Here is an 18,327-nt window from a genome sequence, read left to right on the forward strand (position 1 = left end):
TCTTTCGTGTTTGTCTGCTCTTTTGAAGATTGCCTAAGCTATGTTTATTATTTCTGTCTGTCCTACAGGCTGAGTTGCCTGTAGCCTCTAGCCAAAAAAAAACAAAAACAAAACAAAATCTGCAAACAAAAGCAGCAAGTGCCTAGAAGGAGCAAGGAAGGGTAGAGCTGTGAAAGCTGGCCTCCTCACTCTACCACAGACCTCAGAAGACCCAGTGGATGGAGGAGAAAAAGGGATCAGGCAGAATCAAAGGCAGGTGGCCAGGGCCTGAGGAGAAACTTTAAGAAACTAACAGTGGGAAGAACTTATGGTTTCCTAGCACAAAACAAAACAGCCTCAAAACAATGATTCAAGATCCCCACTGAATGACATGACTGTACTGGTAAAGAATCTCATCTCTAGATTTAACTTCCAATCCAATTTTTCTAAGAACTAGTTTCAAGATGTATCTGGTTTTCCTTCCAACGCTATTCAGAAGTGTAGACCGAGTTGCATCTGCTATTTCAATAAAGTGCCTACCTTTCTTAAGGATCTTCTTCACCTTCACGTAGTTCCCTTGTTTGACATAATCATGAAGCTGAGCTTCCAAAGAGTCATTTCTTAAGGAACCAAGCTTAACAGGACAGGGGACTGGAAGATGAACAGCACGAGACATCCTGTTACAAAAGAAAGCAACATGCTTATTCTGAGTCATAAATGTAAGCAAGCAACTTAGATTCTTTCACATTTCTTTCACTTCTTATCCACTTCCATTTATAATGAAAAGGATTAGGGAAACAAATAGTGAAATTCTATAAGATTAATATTTGTCCTCAGTATCAGTTACTGTTGAAATTGAAGAACTGAATATACTTATTACTAATTCCTGGGACTAAAAGAGTGATGACTACTAGGAAGTAGAATTAGAAACAAACACGTTTGTTGTACAGTATAATGTAGTGAGTTGGGGTTGCAGTTCAGACTCTGAAGTTCTGGTCCTGGTTCTGTCTACTTAGTTAACTGTGTAACCTTGGAGAAATTATTTAAGCTTCACAGGCCTCAATTTCTTCCTCTGTAAATGGGAATAATAATCACCAGAGAGTTGATGAGAGGTCAAATGAGCTAATATGTGTAAAGTGCTTAGGGCCATACCTGGCACCAAGAGAGCTCTCTGTAGTTGTTAGCTGTTACTGTGCATGATAAGAACCATACAGAGAAATTTTAACTTTCTACATGTGGCATCCACACATGACCATCATACAATCAAGTGTTTGTGGTATACCTACCATGTGTCTCAAATGTGACAGGTACTGTGTGAGACACCTAAAATTGGATCGCTGCCATCATAACGCTCAGTCTAGCAGGGCAGGCAAATGGCACCACGTTGGTGCTCCACAGACAGTGGGTAAGAGAAGGAAATTGCATCCACATGAATCAACAAGCATGCGAATCAAGGGCAGAGCTATATGCTACATAGAGAGATATAGAAGGTGTGATATGAGGTGAAGTAAAAGGAAAAATCATGAAGGCTGACACATGTGATGGGTCTTCACCAGCGAGGAGGCTTTGAGGTTACTGAGAAGTAACACCTTCTTAATTTATCCACTGAGAAAATGTGGAAAGTGCTAATAACTTGAGTGTTTTAACTTTATTTCCTTTGGTATTTGTCAATTCCATATCAGTGACTACAAACATCATCCTAGTAACCCGTTAATAGCACAATGTTTTTAAGCAAACTGAAGTGACTAATATTGTTTAAATATGAACTGAAGATTTTATAGCAAGTTGTCATTTCCTACCTTCGTTTCTGCCTCCCTCTTTTTTCCAGTTATAAAAAAGAGTGGCATATTTCTATTATGATTTGGATGGCTAATTGGGGCTAAATCATACCCCCATTCATATGCTGAAGCCCTTACCCCCAATCCCTCAGAATGTGACTGTATTTGGAGACAAGGTCTTTAAAGAGGTGATTAAGTTAATATGAGGCTGTTAGAATGGGGTCATAATCCAATATGACTGGTGTCCTTAAAGGAAGAAGAAGAAACATCAAGAGTGAGGAACAAACATGTGAATAGGCGGCAAGAGGGTGGCCATCTGCAAGCCAAGGAGAGAAACCTCAGAAGAACCCAGCCCTGTTGGCACCTTGATCTTGGAAATTCAGCCTCCAGAACAGTAAGAAAACACATTTCTGTAGTTTAAGCCACTCATTCTGTAATATTTTGTTATGGCAGCCCTAGCAAACTAATACACCAAAAATAGCAAGTTATGTCATGTGTCTTCTTGAAAGGGGAGTCTATAGTTACTATCTCCACTTCATTCATCCACTCAGCTGGATCGCGCCTGCACTGAGGGCCTGCTAATGTGATATTCTTCCCCATATTCCTGACATTGGGCTGCTAGCAAAAGTCACCAATCTCTTTTTACAACTGGACAAATCCAATGTGCATTTTCAAGCTGTCATATACTGTTGCTCAGTTTTTTACTTTTTATTTTTTGTGGTAAAATAGATATGACATAAAATTTACCATTTTAAACATTTTTAAGTGTTCAACTCAGTGGCATTCAGTATATATACACTGTTGTGCAACCATCTACCGTCCATCTCCAGAACTTTTTCATCCTCCCAAACTGGAACTCCATACCCATTAAATACTAACTCCTATTTTCTCCTTTTCCAAGGCCCTGGCAACCACCATTCTATGTTGTCTTTAAAAATCTGACTACTCTAGGTAGTTCATGTAAGTGGAAACATATAGTATTCATCCTTTTGTGATTGGCTTATATCACTATGACCTCAATGTTCATTCATGTTGCAGCATATGTCAGAACATCCTTCCTTCTAAAGGATGAATGATTACAGGTTCTTGTCAAGATGGTTGTATATTTTCACTGTGCTTGCCTCTTCCATAATCGCGTTAAAGTTACAACTAAATTATAGAATAATCAACCTGGGGAACTATCTGAAGACTAGCTAAACAGAAGTAACTAAGGATAGAAAGAAGCCAGAGACTGGGCAATGTGAGACTAAACTACCAATATTTCATAAGAAAAAATATATGAATAATTTTCCACTGTGTGTGCATAGATACACATACACACCCCATTTTGTTTATCCATTCATCCACTGATGAACAAGGGTTAAGTCCTCCTTTGGGTACTGTGAATAATGCTGCCTATAAAGAGTGGTGTACCTCTTCAAACCCCTATTTGCCATTCTGAGTATATATCCAGTAGTAGGAGTGTGGGATCATATGGAAATTCTACACTTAATTTTTTGAGGCACTGCCACACTGCTTCCTACAGTGGCTGCATCTTTTTTTTACATGGGATATCCCACCAGCAGTGCACACAGATTCCAATTTTTCCAAAAATATTCAACACCCGCCACTGGTAATTCTCACTGTGAATTGTGCATAAAATCATATTTCACTAACTTAGCTTCAGCAGTTTTCCCTCTGTAACATACCTAGAGTGAAAATTAAAACAAGGTTCACCCGCGTGAACAAGATACACATGCCTTTTAAAAGAAAATAAACTGGGACTCTCTCCCTCAGTAAGCTACTTTAATTCCCAGAGCCTAACCGGATGATTTTCTTGAAATCTCGGAAGCACAAAAACGGTAAAAAACAAAACACCATGAAAGCAAATTCTAACATTTAACAAAGGACATAACAGGGGAGAGCGCGAACGCAGTCCCCCACTACCACAAATTATGCAGTCGAGTTTCCCACATTTGGGGAAATCGCAGGGGTCAGCACACCCGGAGTGCAATGAGTAAGCCTCGCCCTGGGAAAACCACCTTCGTGATCATGGTATCTCCCCTGCCAGGTAAGTATGAGTTGCCACCTCTGCCTGGCACCTCACTCTCGTCCTCAACAAGCGTTTTAGTCACGGTCAATTATATTCCGAATTGTTTAAGCCTTCAGTTAGAAAGTGCAAAGTTATTTATATGACAGAGACCAGAGTATGTCCTTTCCGCTATCCAGAGGAAGTTCTACCCCGTGAAGAATACACTCCAACCAGCAGTCACCACAATCCTCATCTACATATCCCCGCCTCTTGACTCTGCGTCACTCTGCTTCTTGAAGCAGAGAAATTCGTTTTAAATCAGGCCTCATGACGATCCAAAAGACGATCGCCGACTGGTGTGGCTGGCGAGGTTTTTCAATTCCTCGCCTTCCCGGGCATACTCAGAGAGGTTCTGGCGTGGATCTGTTATGGTGGATCTGTTAGGACGAACCTAAATTCCTTGCTGTAAGGCAGTCTCGGAGGCGGAGGCGGAGGCGGAGGCGGAGGCGTGCAGCCCACAGGGAAGGACACACGATAGTTACCTAGGTCATACCCTCAGTCTCTCTCAGTCCATTTCCCAAAATTGTAAAGTAGGAGTAATATGCCTGCCTACCTCAACAAGATTTCTATGAGAACTGAAGAGAATGCGTGTAACAAGCAGCCTTGAGCACCTCCACCCCAACCTGGGACACTCTACTTCTGGACAGATGGCAGGGTGTAGCTGAGGACCCAAAGCTGGCTTCACTGGGATTCGAATCTGCAGTTCTTAGCATACGAGGAAGCAGCATCTGGCCTGGATTTGGTAACAAACCAAATGCCCTCCCCTCCTTTGTTTCCTCCCTTCTTATGAGACAATGAAAATAGATGACTCACTGTGTTTTCTTTTCTGCCCTTCTGGCTAGGCTCTGCCAGCAAAGCAACTGTTTGCAGGCACTAGCAGCAGTCCTTACCTTTTTGGCACCAGGGACCAGTTTCATGGAAGACAATTTTTCCACGGACTAGGGTAGTGGTGGTTTGGGGATGATTCAAGTGCATTACATTTATTGTGCACTTTATTTCTATTATTATTACATTGTAAAATATAATTAATTATACAACTCACAATGCAGAATCAGATGCCACCAGATGCAGCTGTACAACTGAAGTACATAAGCTCACTTGCCACTATAAAGCCTGCCACCAGATGAAGCTTAATTTTTCACTTGCCACTCACTGATAGGGTTTTGATATGAGTCTGCAAGCAACTGATTATGGTCTCTGTGCAGTCAAACCTCTCTGCAAATGTTAGTCTGTATTTTCAGCCATACCCTAGTGCTGGCATCACTGCCTCGGCTCCACCTGAGATCATCAAGCATAACATTCTCATAAGGAGCTTGTAACATAGATCCCTCGCATGCACAGTTCACAGTAGGGTTCATGTTCCTATGAGAATCTAATGCCTGATGACCTGAAGTGGAGCTGAGGCAGTGAGGTAGAGCTGGGGAGTGGCTGCAAATACAGATGAAGCCTCACTGGCCCACCACTCCCCTCCTGCACGGTGGCCCGATTCCTAACAAGCCACGGATTACTACCAGTCCATGGCCCGGGGGTTGGGGACTTCTACATTATAGTATCAAAGGCTTTGGTGATGCAAAAAAAAAGTTTTGGTAGATGCAAAACTTTACCTCTGTCCTATTAGAGTATCTGGCTTGGCCTAAGAATAAAACTGGCAGAGACAGTTTATCAGAATAAAAGAATACACATTTATTTAACATAAGTTTACCTGATACGGAAGACCCAAAGAAGTGGCAAAACCTAAATGCTTTTACATTAGGTTAAACAAAGAGAGGTAATTGTGAAAAAATAACTAACGTATATGATGAGGCTAAAGGTAGATCAGAATTATTTTAACAAGCTCTGTGTTTGCACAGAATTCTCTCGGCTTTGACTCTCCTCTGAGAATGTTTCTTTTCCCCCGGTACAGGGAAGATATCTTTCACATGGGGGCTTTATCGCCTGCTTTCAGGAAGAAAAGGAGAGATCAAACTAGCTCTTATATCTACTGTTTCTCAAGTGCTTTTAGCTCAAAATAATCCCTATAGTTGAGTGACATATTTTGGGGAGGAATATTCTGTGACCCTTCGAGTATTTCTCTCCTAGTCCACATGACTTTTTTTTAAAGCTTTGCTTTATATTTTTGGAGGGTATTTTAAATTATTACACTTAAAAAATAAGGCTGTCCAATATAATGTAAACAATTATCATTTTAAAATCTTAGTAGCCACAAAAAGAAACAGTTGAAGCTGATAAACTTGTTTTACTTGCCCCCCAAATATGGGGGTATTACAATAACTTTTCTTCACACCAAGTTTTTAAAATCCCCTACACTTTGCCTTTTCAAGCACATCAATTCAGACCCTAAACAGATAACTAATAACAAAATGACTCTAATGAAATAAGTTTTGTTAAAACTTTTTAAAAATAGGGTTACCTAACTCCATTTACTTATGAAAAAAATAACTCCTCAACCCCCTAAAACAAAACACACTTCTGTAACCCCCATGCCTAACACAATAACTAGGTTACTCATTTAAAGAAAACACTTCAGCGATATCTGCCTTTGACAGTTAAATTCAGGGAAGAGCGCGAACGCAGTCCCCCACTACCACAAATTATGCAGTCGAGTTTCCCACATTTGGGGAAATCGCAGGGGTCAGCACACCCGGAGTGCAATGGGTAAGCCTCGCCCTGGGAAAACCACCTTCGTGATCATGGTATCTCCCCTGCCAGGTAAGTATGAGTTGCAGTTCACGCAGGAACTAGCCGCTCCTAGACACTCCATTGTAAGGTTCGGGTTACTCCTGAAACCACTCTAATTGGCCTTTATCTACATATAGCGACCCAAAACTCAGATTTTTGTACGACATCTTAGTATTGGTAACAGCAGAACATTCTACACAGCTTCCCAGGAAACGCTGTTCCAAGTGGCCGGGTCTGTAATCTACATACCCCACCTCCCGGCTTACGTCACGGGAGGCGCCGCAGGTCGGAGCCGTACCAGCGCTCGCTGGGGCTGCCCCCTGCTCACTCTCCGGTCTGCTTCGGAAAACCGGTCCCTCCTCCCACTCGCCCGACTTAAGTAACGTCTGCCAGGCTATTTTCCTGACGGAAATCCACCCCGCTCTCAACTTTCACGGTAGCCAGAGGTCTTCCGATCTCCCTGCGTGTAGCCTCCTTGAGCAAACCGACCCGAAACGGTTTTGGTCCTGAGCCGGCTTCAGGCCTTCCCTGGAGACCAAGGCTTCACACCAGCCCGGCACTATTTCCTCTTTTTTCAAGAGCGGAGGGCAGGGCATCCAATCTAGAATGTTGTGGCTACATGCTAGCGGGGTATATTGCAAAGAGTGAGGGTTTGGAATCAAAGATCTAGACTGCAATTCAATGTTCACACTGCATGACTCTGGATAAGCTTCACCCTCTGTATCTGTTCCTTAGTTCGTACAGACTGAAGAACTATCAAGTCAGACTTCCCGCCCAGCTCAGGATTTGTCTCCTGCCCACGGCCTGTTAAAACGCCCCCTCTCCCCCTTCCAGCTTCTATGGCTGGACAAATGTCCTCAGGGAATACACAGGGTCCATCCCTACCTTTTCCCCATGGATTTTTTCTTTCTCCTGAGCTCCGTATCTGTGACTCTTTTTCTCTAGATAATATATTTGGAAAACCCTGTTTTGTTGCTGTCATATTTCCCCAGCATGTTACCTATTTTGAACCAGGATAAACTTCTCTTGGCCTCTGGTCTACTAATTGTTGGAGAGGGGAGTCTGACCTCTCAGTTCACTTGATTCTTCAGACTCTAGAGCAAATTTACTCACTAGCTCCTCGACTACCTTATCTTGCTCCCTTTACTCTGCAGCAATAGCCATTTCCTCTTTCTATCTGGTTCTAGAATCCACAGTCATCTCCTCTGCTCCTATTTCCCCAGCGCTGCTGGAGGAAGCTGTAACCCTCCTACTCCAAATTCATGCAAACTGCACCCACATCTTCACTGCTACAGTGGCCAGTAAGTCATGCAGCTGGAACCTCAGCAGGGGAAACAACCTTGAGTCACATCACTTGGCCAATAAAAAACAATGAATGGATAAGAACCACAATCGCTGGAAAGAGATAAGGAGCCCCAGAGAAAGTTCCTAAAGTCTTCACAGGCATTAGTTAAAAGAGTGGTCCTATAGTTAACTTTTCCTTATTATCACAGTAAAAAACACACCCTTGTGTGGAGATTTAACATGCTAATGAGACATGCTACACATGAAATAGCATTGTAGATACACTGTGCAGTGTAAGACCTGCCTCCACATACTTTGGGAAGAGAAAAAGTAAAGAGGAAGGGGTGGCCCCTATCCCCAAGAGCCCACAAAACCATTGTACCTGTAAACCTCAGGAAGCCACATCCATTCTCCAGAGTGTGCTCCCTTGGTGTGCATCAAGCTTTTGCTTTAATAAATCTTCCTCTTCAAAACTGTTTTGCTCATTCTCTTGATTTCTATCGTGAGAGGGGCAAGGACTCTTGCACTGGAACACTACTTGCCATTCCTTTTATACACATCTTTTAAATTCCCTCTACCCTGCTGTGTGAAACCTCCACCAAAACCAGTGGTTCTCAGTGACTCTGACAACACTACCAAGGAGTAACTTTGAAAATCTGTGAAGACGTTTTTGTTTCCTGTGTAGTCATGCTAAAATTTACATATTAAAAGTCTTTATTATTTTACTTTTTATTTCTTCTTTATATTACAGTTAGGACATTATATCATTTGTGGGGGAAGTATAAATAGCTTAAATTTTCCATGAACAATCTCAGGATCGTAAAGGAAACATTATTATTTGTTAGGGAACTCTGGGTTTGACAGAATCGAGAACCACAACCCTAATCCAATCACACCCATATATCCTTTATACAGGAGTAAGAATAATTTAGCTGCTGCTTCTTCATTTCAAAAGTACAATCAACTCTCCCACCAGTGTTTCCCAAAGTAAAAGCCATTACCATCTGCATCAATATCATTCACTGAATCAGAATGTCTGCGGACGAGACCTGGGTATGTGTGCTTTTAACATGCCTTCAAAGATCTTACACTCTAAAGATCTAAAATTGATTGTGGCGGTGACTGCAAAACTCTAATATACTGAAAATTGAATTGAATTGTACACTTAAAGTGGGTCGATTGTATGATACATGAATTATATCTCAAAACTGTTGAAAGAAAGAAGAGAGAGAGAGAGAAAAGAGAAAGAGAGAAAGAGAGAGAGAAAGGAAGAAAGAAAGAAAGAAAGAAAGAGAAAGAAAGAAAGAAAGAAAAGAAAGAAAGAAAGAAAGAAAGAAAGAAAGAGAAAGAAAGAAAGAAAGAAAGAAAGAAAGAAAGAAAGAAAGAAAGAAAAAAGAAAGAAAAGAAAGAGAAAGGAAGGAAGGAAGGCTGAAGGAAGGAAGGAAGGAAGGAAGAAAAAAGAAAGAAAGAGAAAAATAAAAGAAAGAAAGAAAGGAAGGAAGGAAATACAGTCTTTGGAAAAGCAAATACCAGAGAAAAAAATAAGAATGCCGTTCTCTGCCACACAGATCACACTGCTCCCTGCATGTGAAGTCATGGCTAGAAATGAGAACAAGCACTTTTCACTGCTTCTCCTGGTCCTCACCCTATAACTCACACTCTGCCCTTAAAGTGCTATTTTTTTTTTCCACTTCAGCTAAAGGAATCTAACTCAATAAAACACAGCACAGTGACTGCATTCCAGAAAGCCACATGGTGAGGGGTTAAGAAAGAGCAGGCTTCAGGTCCTACAAAAGTAGAACACCTTTATATATAAATTACACTACTCTGATGATGGCACTGCTCACAGGGCCCCAGAAAGCTGGCCCATGCAGGGAACTGATGAGTGGTAGAGGACTAGTTATAAAGAGAAGCTGGTTTTCTGTTCAAATGTACCATAATCTATCCTTCCCAATATTCCCTTCCAGCTTTTTAGGTGTCTTTTGCTCTTAACATTGTGGAATTTCTCTACAGGAAGCACCCACAACATTTAGTCTTTTTGCTTTCAATAGCAACATCACAGCTTTATAATTCATAAGATTGGGCTCCAAGCAATCTCTGGCTCTTCCTGGAAATCAAACCACCCTTTAAATGAGTGAATTGTATGGTATGTGAATTATAACTCAATAAAGCCGTTACCAATATATATATATAAACTACCTTCAAGGGACAATGGTAACCAAAATTGAGGATTCCCATATCTTTCTATTATAATCTGTTGTGCCATACAATTTTTTTCCCACCTTCCCTCCTCCAACGGACCTGACTGTGACAAGGACTAAGTTCCAAAGGTGTCTGCATTCCCCTGATTCAGCATGAAGCTTTGTAGACAATATGTATGTTGGCTGAGTTGAATGAACTGGGTATTAAACTGAGAAGGCACTTCCAAAAAAGGTTTTCTTAACCTCTGAACAATGGCTATAGGGCTGAAGTCCACACACTGCCTTCTGAAATGACTATTTTGAATGTTTCAGTCTTAAGTTCTAATATAGTTGTTTAAAAAGAGGGATGTGTGGATTAAAAAGAAAAAAAAGTGCACACACAATGAGTGTTTCCATACTCAGGCAAAGTTAAACATCTATTTCTATGAGACAAGTCAATTCGACCATGACTTGGAGAGAAAGTCTCCATATACTGCAGCTTCTCTATTTTTTTGTGTGAAGCTCTTTATATTAGGTCATGGGCCAACACCTGCCTCAGCCTCTGGAGCCTGAAGTTACTTCTTTATCACTGCTTGTCCATGGAGCCAAGAGAACTGATTATAAACGAGGTGAAGAGCTACCACTAGAAGTACTAAGACAGCAGTAATACCCTGGTTAAATCACTTGGGAGTTGTATCAGAGGTTGGTTTAGTTTCTGCCAGTAGGTTTTGGGACACAATTAACACCTGTGCGTAACCCTGAGTGCAGTCTAGACTGTGCCTATATTACTGCCTGGCTTTCTCTCTGCCTGGCATTCAGAGTTATCTCACCTGCTAGACTGTGGGCTTCTAGAGCAGGATCTTTTTTTTTCCTTTTAACTACAAAGAATATTTGATTTTATATATCGCTAGGTGTGAATTTTTGTCATTAATTATTAAACACTTCCTAGAGCCATTATCAAAGTGGCATGACCATTTTATGTCCACAATTCACTCCTGTGTTTACAGAATTTTCATGATTTACATAATATCAGTGATATCTGATGTTCTGCAAATAGCGATGTAGAAGAGATATATTTTAATCATCTTTCATTTGACTCACCTTATATAAAAAATAAATAATTTAATCATCTTTCATTTGACTCACCTTATATAAAAAATAAATAATTTAGAAGTTCTAAGTCTCTAAGATTTTTTTTCTAAATAGGATTTTCAAATGAACTTATAGAAATGGTTGCAGACTAAAATTTTTAAGAAACATTTTCCACGTCCACATCCTGTTGTAATTTCTGTATCATTCTGTTTTTCAGGTGCCTGAAAGAGGGGCCTGGATGAGAAGAATGTTTTGCTTGACTTACTTAATGTCCTGAACTTTCTGTAGTTCTTTGTTTTTCTTCAACCTGTTCAAATTTAGCTTGGCATTTCTGTTTGATCTCTTTGACTATCTTCATTGCATCAACAGTTTTATGCCATAGCTCTTATAGTATTGGTTCATATCTACATTTTTCAAATTCAAATGAATTACCCACTGTAGGCTCTTTACTAGCCGCTTTATGGCATGCTGTAGTCCACCTGACCTTATGAAGACTGCTCTCCTTTTTAAAAGTTTTTTCATTTTTATTATTTTTATTTATTTACTTAGGCGAGGCAACCCTTGGATGACCTCACAGATTGCAAGGACCTTGTCATCTTACAATCCCTTATTTTTTATTTTTTATGCCTACAGCACCTGGTCTTCCTAGGTGGTCTCCCATCCAAGTACTAACCAGGCCCTACCCTGCTTAGCTTCCAAGATCAGATGGGGTTGGGCTTGTTCAGGGTAGCATGGCCATAGACTGCCCTTTCATTAAAAAAAAAAAACTTATTTTAGTTTCAAGTATATAGTACACTGGTTAGACATCTATATAGTTCGTTAAACAATCCCCCCAAATGCTCCCTCCCTCTCCTTACACTCCACCTAACCAACATATTAATGCTAATTGCATTCCCTATGCCATGCTCCCCATCCCGTGACCACCCATCAGCTACCAATTTGTACTTCTTTAACCCCATTCTCCCCAGTCCCCAAATCCCCGTCCTCTCTGTCCATCATCAAATTGTCCACTATATTTGTGAGTCTGTTTTTGATCAGTTTGTTCTTTTTATTCTTTAGATTCCACATGTAAGTGAAATCATATAGTGTTTATCTTTCTCTGTCTGACTTAAAATACTTTCTAGGTCCTTCAAAGCAATATCTTTTTCTATCTCCTTTCTTTTAGTCTGTGTGTTTTTTTTAATCTGAAGTGAGTCTTTTGTATTTTTTCTTCTTAAAGAAGTCCCTCCAACATTTCCTGTAATACTGGCTTGGTGATGATAAATTCTTTTAGCTTATTTTTGTCTAGGAAGCTCTTTATCTGTCCTTCGACTCTAAATGACAGCTTTGCTGGATAAAATATTCTTGGTTGTAGATCCTGGGTCTTCTTCCTGTTGAATATTTTTTGCCAAGCCCTTCTGTCTTGCATAGTTTCTTCTGAGAAATCGGCTGCCAGTCTTATGGGTGTTCCCTCATAAGTAATTATTTGTTTTTCTCTTGCCGTTAATATTCTTTATTTGTATTTAACCTTTGGCATTTTAATTATGATGTGTCTTGGTGTGGGTCTCTTTGGATCCCTGAGTTTTGGAATTCTCTGAGCTTCCTGGGTTTTATGTCCATTTCCTTCACCAGGTTAGAGAAGTTTTCCATCATTATTTCTTCAAACAGCTGTTCAACAACTTGATTTTATTCAGGTACACCGATCGGATGGATATTTGGAGCCTTAAGAGTGTCCCATATGCTCCTTAAATTACTTTTAGTCTTGGCATCTTATCTCTTGCAATTCTGATTGAGTGTCCTTGGCTTTCCCATCCTCTAGATAGGGCATTTGATCCGCTTCTTTATTCACTTTGTTTATTCCATTTAATTATCTCATCTCAGATAATGTGTTCTTCATTTCAGACTGGTTCTTTACTTTCCATTTTTATGTTTTTCATCTCATTGTTGAAGTTCTCACTGAATTTATCTACACTACGTAAAAGTTCACTGAGCATCTTTATAATCAGTGTTTTGAACTCTGCATCTGTTAGATTACTTGACTCCATTATATCTGGATCTCTGTTCTGTTCTCTCATATGGTTTCTGCTTTTTTGTCTTCTCATTTTGGCTGCCTTTCCGTGTCTGTTTCTATGTACTAAGCAAAGCTCCTAAGTCTCCCGGTCTTATTCGTGTGGATTTGTGAAGTAGGTGTCCAGTGGCACATCCTAAGAAGCGTTCGGCAGGCCAAACTTAGCCCAAGCCTCTACCTCTCCGGGGCCACCTGTTAAGATTCAGCAAACAATCTACAGATGCTGTGCTTATAGCTGCCTCAAAAGGCCACACCAGAAACCGAGGCCAGCTGCCACCAGTGTGAGTCTAGGCGCTGCTGGGCAAGGAGCACCTGACTCGCTGAGGATATACCTACATGTGGCTTGGGTGGGGCTGCCAGCTGGGGGAGGCGGAGTTTCAGGGAATCCTCTGGGTGGAGCGACCTCTGTTATCCAGGTTGATGACGTCATGACTATGGTGGCACTGTGTCCACACACTGGGTGAGGGGAGGGCTCAACAGGGAACAATGAACACTGCCGGCACTTCTGTACAGAGCAAGTCTCACGTCAGCCTTCACTCTGACATTGTCTTCCTGTAAGTCTCTGGTGCCCGCTGCACAGCCGAATCAGCCCTGGTGCTCAGAGCAAGCAGGTCCGTCACCGCAAAAATCCACTCGCGGACGTGGCCCCTTTAAGAGGCGTCTACCGCTGCCACAGCCTCTGTCTCACTCAGCCGCTTGAGACCAGGCAGCCCCGTGTTCTTGCTCTCTCCTACCTTCTGCCATTGCAGGGTGATTTCTTGTATTTCTCCCTAGTTGTATGGCTTGTTCATCTAGATCACAGGTGATTTTTCCTTGCTGCTGCTGCTCCTTATTTCCATCACAACTTTGATTTGGTCAGCAGGGGGATGAAGAGAGCCTTTATCATCTATGTCATTTTTTTTTCCTCCGACTGCCCTCCTTTTTAAAGTTTTAATGACACTTGGATTTACAGAATCTGAACACCCTGCAATTGTTGCAGACAAACATTATGCTGCGGCTGGGGCAGATGGGCCCCAAACAGAAATAACACTTCTCAGTATGAATATTGAACCTGCATGGGGACCCACCGGCCAGAGTAGAGTTTTTCTTGTTTGTTTCTTTTTAAATAGTCTATATAACACAACATATAATTACTGTATATATTATTTTATCAATTGACTTCATTCTCATTAAAACCAACAGAAAGTATAGTTTTATATTTCTGTATGACAGTCCATCATATTATGAATGGACTATAATTCATTATCATTTCCTACTGCTGGACATTTAGGTTGGTTTGATTTTTCAGTACTGTAAATAATTCTAGGTTCTGGGGAGAGATGGTAACTGATCACCTATAAATTTAACTCCCTCCCAAAACCCTATGAAAACTGCAATAAATAAATTTTTTAAAAGGCAACAACTCTCGAGGATGGTAAGAACAAAGGGGACAGCAGTAATATAATTTTGACAGTCATAAAAGATATATGACTGAACTAGACCAGGGACACCCAAACCTTAAGCCAGTTCTGGGGAAAGCTGAAAACTAACCTAACTGACACTGCAGATTCCTCCAAAAACCTCAGATTTAACAGTATCAGAACCTCTAGAACCAGGTGAAAGATGGGAATACTAGAAACCAGGTTGATGAAAAGCTGTTTCAGAAATATCCAAACATCTCTCTCTCCCCTCATGCTGCTCAAGAACCGCTTCACCCTGGCACTATTTAGAGTGGTGAGAAACACCGGAGGAGGGTGCAACTACAGCTCTCTGGAGAAGACCCTAAGCTCAGAAGAAAGCTTAAACATTTACTGAGAAGAGAGTGTACACAGCATCCAAAGGCTGAAGGCTGAGACCTCCTTCCTCTTATTCTCCATTTGGTGTTCAGAACACTGGTGAAGGGACCAAAGTTTTGCCACCCCCAAAACGTGCCTTTTTAAGCTGTTTATTAAGAAACAAATGACTCGGAAAGAACCTTTGACCCTCCCCATTTTCTAAGAGATTCTGATGTCAGGAAGGGAATCTTAGCATATTCACCTTAGGATTTTTCAAGTTAGCCTAATTTGAATTCAATATGAGAGAAAGGTTGCTATTTCCCCCTTCCAAAATCCCATCACTGCCCTCTTTCTCCTTCGTCCATGATGGCATATAAACCTCAACTGCTGATGCCTCTTAGGATCTCATTATGGTACTCCGAATATGCACTTATACAGTAAACTTTGTACATTATGTCTCTGTTAATTTGATTATTAGCCCAAAGGAAAACTAGTTTTTTTAAGACCCCATACTTGCAACCAAGCCTTTACCTTCCAGAATACTGGAAGTTTCCTCTGAGGAATGTGACGACCCTAGAAAAAAGTCCCAAAAATGTTGATATGGGCTTTCTCTACAAAGGCCTAAGCAGATCACCTTGCAGTGAAATAGAAAGGCCACACATCTCTCCTTGCCCCTCAGAGCTTCCAATTAGCACCCTACTTGTTAATATGAGGAAACAATCAAGGTCCTCTGAACCATCAAGGATGACCAGACATCTAACAAAAGTTTATAACATGAAAGTGCCAGACTCAACCAACCAAAGAAGACAATTTGGAAAAAACAGACTATGCAAAGGGAAGAAAACTAAAAAAGAAAATAAAAACTATTATTAAAATCCTCAAAGAGATAAGAAACTCTTGCATTTTAAAAACAAGTACAAGAAGCTATAAAAAATAGAAACTAAGTACGAAAAAGAGAGGTCTTAATGATGAATATAGAAATAAAAAATTGAATACATAGGTTATGCAAAAAGATAAACAAATGGAAATAGATTTTTTAAAAATGAGAGCACCACTGTAGCAGTTCTAATATCCAAATATGGGGAATTCTAGAAAAATTTTAATCTACGAAGAGGAAATCACCAATGAAATAATACAAGAGAATTTTCCAACATTAAGGTTTCCTGGTTGAAAGGGCCTTCATCATACAATGAATGGCTGTAACACCAAGGCACATCATCAGGAAATTAAAAAACAAAGAAACGATTCTTCAACTTTTCTGAGACAGAAGAAAAATGTCAGTAACATGTAAGATCAGAAATCAGAAAGCCATCTCAATAGCTTCTGGCAGCTCAAAGTCAAAGCGATACCTTCAAAATCGTGAAGGTAAATTTGATACCCATTTTAATGATTACAACTATACAGTAGGCTGAAAGAGAAATGAGTTTAAGTACAAGAAAAATAGAAGCTGATATATCTTCAAAAAGATTATCTCCAAGAAAACAAACAAACAAACAAACTTAAACTAGTAAGATTACCTGATATAATTAATCTTGTAGAAAATAAGAGACTATTAAAAGATATGGGAAGAAATAGGAATGGGTAAAAGAAAAGTAACCAAGTGAAAAAAGCTAAACGGAGGAGAAAAAAAACTACCCAAAAGAAAAACAAAATTAAAGGAAATTAAATGACATTCAATGACAATGCTCTGTTGTGAATGTTTACATAGGAATAAACACAATATTTAACCAAATGGTTTTTAAACTATATTAAGAAAAACAGAGAAGAGATGGTGGTTTAACAAGAGAGCTATATTCTCAATTAGCATTACTGAAAACAGACAATGTTAAAAATAGGTGTCTCAAAGGATACTATTATACATATCTGTTTAAAAACATGGAGGTTTGGAAATGTCAGAATCAAATTTTAGTTGCTTTAAAGTCTCCCTCTAAGGGAGACCTGGAGGATGGGAAGAGGTGGCAAAGAACTCCATTTATAAACCTAAAGGGACTATCTGACTTTTTAAATGAAGTGTGTTACTCTGATACAATTTCAGAGTATGTTACAAAATATCTGTATTTTCTCTCTCTCATAATTTAGTTTTAAACGGAGTCCCAGAAATAGTGACTATTTTTAATTATCAGGTATTTAAACCTAAAAGCCAATTGAGATAGTGACTATTTTTAATTATCAGGTATTTAAACCTAAAAGCCAATTGAGATCATATTTTTAAAACCAGGCCCCTGGAGATATTGTAAACCTGTTCAAATTGCTAAGGGTCTGGAAGGGACTGGAAGTACAGATGGACAAGGATTCATTCTAGGAAGAAGCAGCAGGAACCGCTTCTACAAGACTGGTGAGCATGAGTATGGAGATCACTGGAAATCCTCAGAATAGCTGGATTTGGGAACTAGGAAGGACCAGAACACACAATACCCTAAAATGGAAACATAATCAGCAGCATAAAAAGGATGTCATCTGCAGACACATTCCAGTTGCCAGTAACTGTTTGACAAAGACACTGCTAGGGGCCTTTAGAAATACCCAGATCCAATTCAGGTGTAACATCATTTAGTAAAGGAGAGCTGAATTTGTTCAATTAGTTAACTCTCTGAAATATAAGGAACAGAAGATGGTGGCTTCCTAAAACAGGGTTCAAAAACTCTAAATTGGATGCACTGCAGAGAAAAACAGCTGTTTAAAAGGGTAATATACCCTGGTTATTTCAACGCCCTCAAGAATCCAGATTTTAAATTGACCCAGAGAATAACAAAAGAACAGTCAGAAATAAACCTTAATGTTTCTTTTTTCACCATAGACAAAATCAGGAGAAAGTAGATAAGTTAGTACTCCATTGCCACAAATTAGGTGGCCCAATTTTCCTGCTTAACTCTACCAGTCCGAAAAATGGGTCAAATTACAACTCAGCAACTCTCCAGGGTAAGCCAGGAAACCATTCCCCCCTATAACACAAAGATGTTCCCAAATAAAATTTTCTCTAAGTGAAAACCCTGGTACCCAAAACTTTGCAGTAACTTAAACTTAATCAGCACTGCTGCTAAACACAATTGAACCTTCTTTCAGAAAACAAAAGGAGAGCGCGAACGCAGTCCCCCACTACCACAAATTATGCAGTCGAGTTTCCCACATTTGAGGAAATCGCAGGGGCCAGCACACCCGGAGTGCAATGGGTGAGCCTCACCCGGGGAAAACCACCTTTGTGATCATGGTATTTCCCTGCTGGGTAAGTATGAATTTTTCGAAACTGCGGTCTTCATAGTCCCGTGTGCATAGTACTTTTTAGGTATGGTTCTAACGTAAACTTTTCCCTAAAAAAGCTCCATATCTGACAGAAAATTAAATCAAGCACTCTGAAACTCTTGCAAAGATTGGCAGTCTTTTGAAAGTTCCTCAAACCACATCCCTAAATACACAAGGGTGGGAGAAGCTGTCTTTCCCAGTCTGAACCGAAATTTTTCATCTA

The 18,327-nt window shown here is 40.2% G+C and overlaps 1 protein-coding gene, 4 non-coding genes and 1 pseudogene across 7 annotated transcripts in view; all 6 read right to left on the minus strand.

Moving 5' to 3' along the window:
• The window catches only part of TEX14 (testis expressed 14, intercellular bridge forming factor), a 77,362-nt gene extending 72,438 nt beyond the window's left edge, over positions 1-4,924 (minus strand). For 2 of the 3 annotated variants that reach the window (XM_039885751.1, XM_039885750.1), the window contains exons 1-2: positions 4,719-4,924; positions 520-656 (exon numbers count right to left, since the gene is read on the minus strand). In XM_039885751.1, the coding sequence (XP_039741685.1) occupies positions 520-655 (136 nt within the window). In that variant the 5' untranslated portion in view covers position 656; positions 4,719-4,924. Of the gene's footprint in view, positions 1-519; positions 657-4,718 lie in introns of those variants that run through there. The other variant, XM_039885752.1, reaches the window with a different exon arrangement.
• Positions 3,652-3,815, minus strand: LOC120621348 (U1 spliceosomal RNA). The gene has a single exon (XR_005658122.1). It is a non-coding gene; the product is annotated as a U1 spliceosomal RNA (small nuclear RNA).
• Positions 4,925-6,381: 1,457 nt separating the features above from the next.
• Positions 6,382-6,545, minus strand: LOC120621350 (U1 spliceosomal RNA). Its single transcript, XR_005658123.1, has one exon. It is a non-coding gene; the product is annotated as a U1 spliceosomal RNA (small nuclear RNA).
• A 4,675-nt stretch (positions 6,546-11,220) lies between these two features.
• LOC120621137 (probable ribosome biogenesis protein RLP24) lies at positions 11,221-14,783 on the minus strand (annotated as a pseudogene).
• LOC120621254 (5S ribosomal RNA) lies at positions 11,688-11,806 on the minus strand. Its single transcript, XR_005658102.1, has one exon. It is a non-coding gene; the product is annotated as a 5S ribosomal RNA (ribosomal RNA).
• A 3,149-nt stretch (positions 14,784-17,932) lies between the features above and the next one.
• LOC120621351 (U1 spliceosomal RNA) lies at positions 17,933-18,095 on the minus strand. The gene has a single exon (XR_005658124.1). It is a non-coding gene; the product is annotated as a U1 spliceosomal RNA (small nuclear RNA).
• Positions 18,096-18,327: the final 232 nt, after the last annotated feature.

Source organism: Pteropus medius, unplaced genomic scaffold (genome assembly GCF_902729225.1).
Source record: "Pteropus medius unplaced genomic scaffold, Ma_sr-lr_union100, whole genome shotgun sequence".
NCBI classification, from domain to species: domain Eukaryota; kingdom Metazoa; phylum Chordata; class Mammalia; order Chiroptera; family Pteropodidae; genus Pteropus; species Pteropus medius.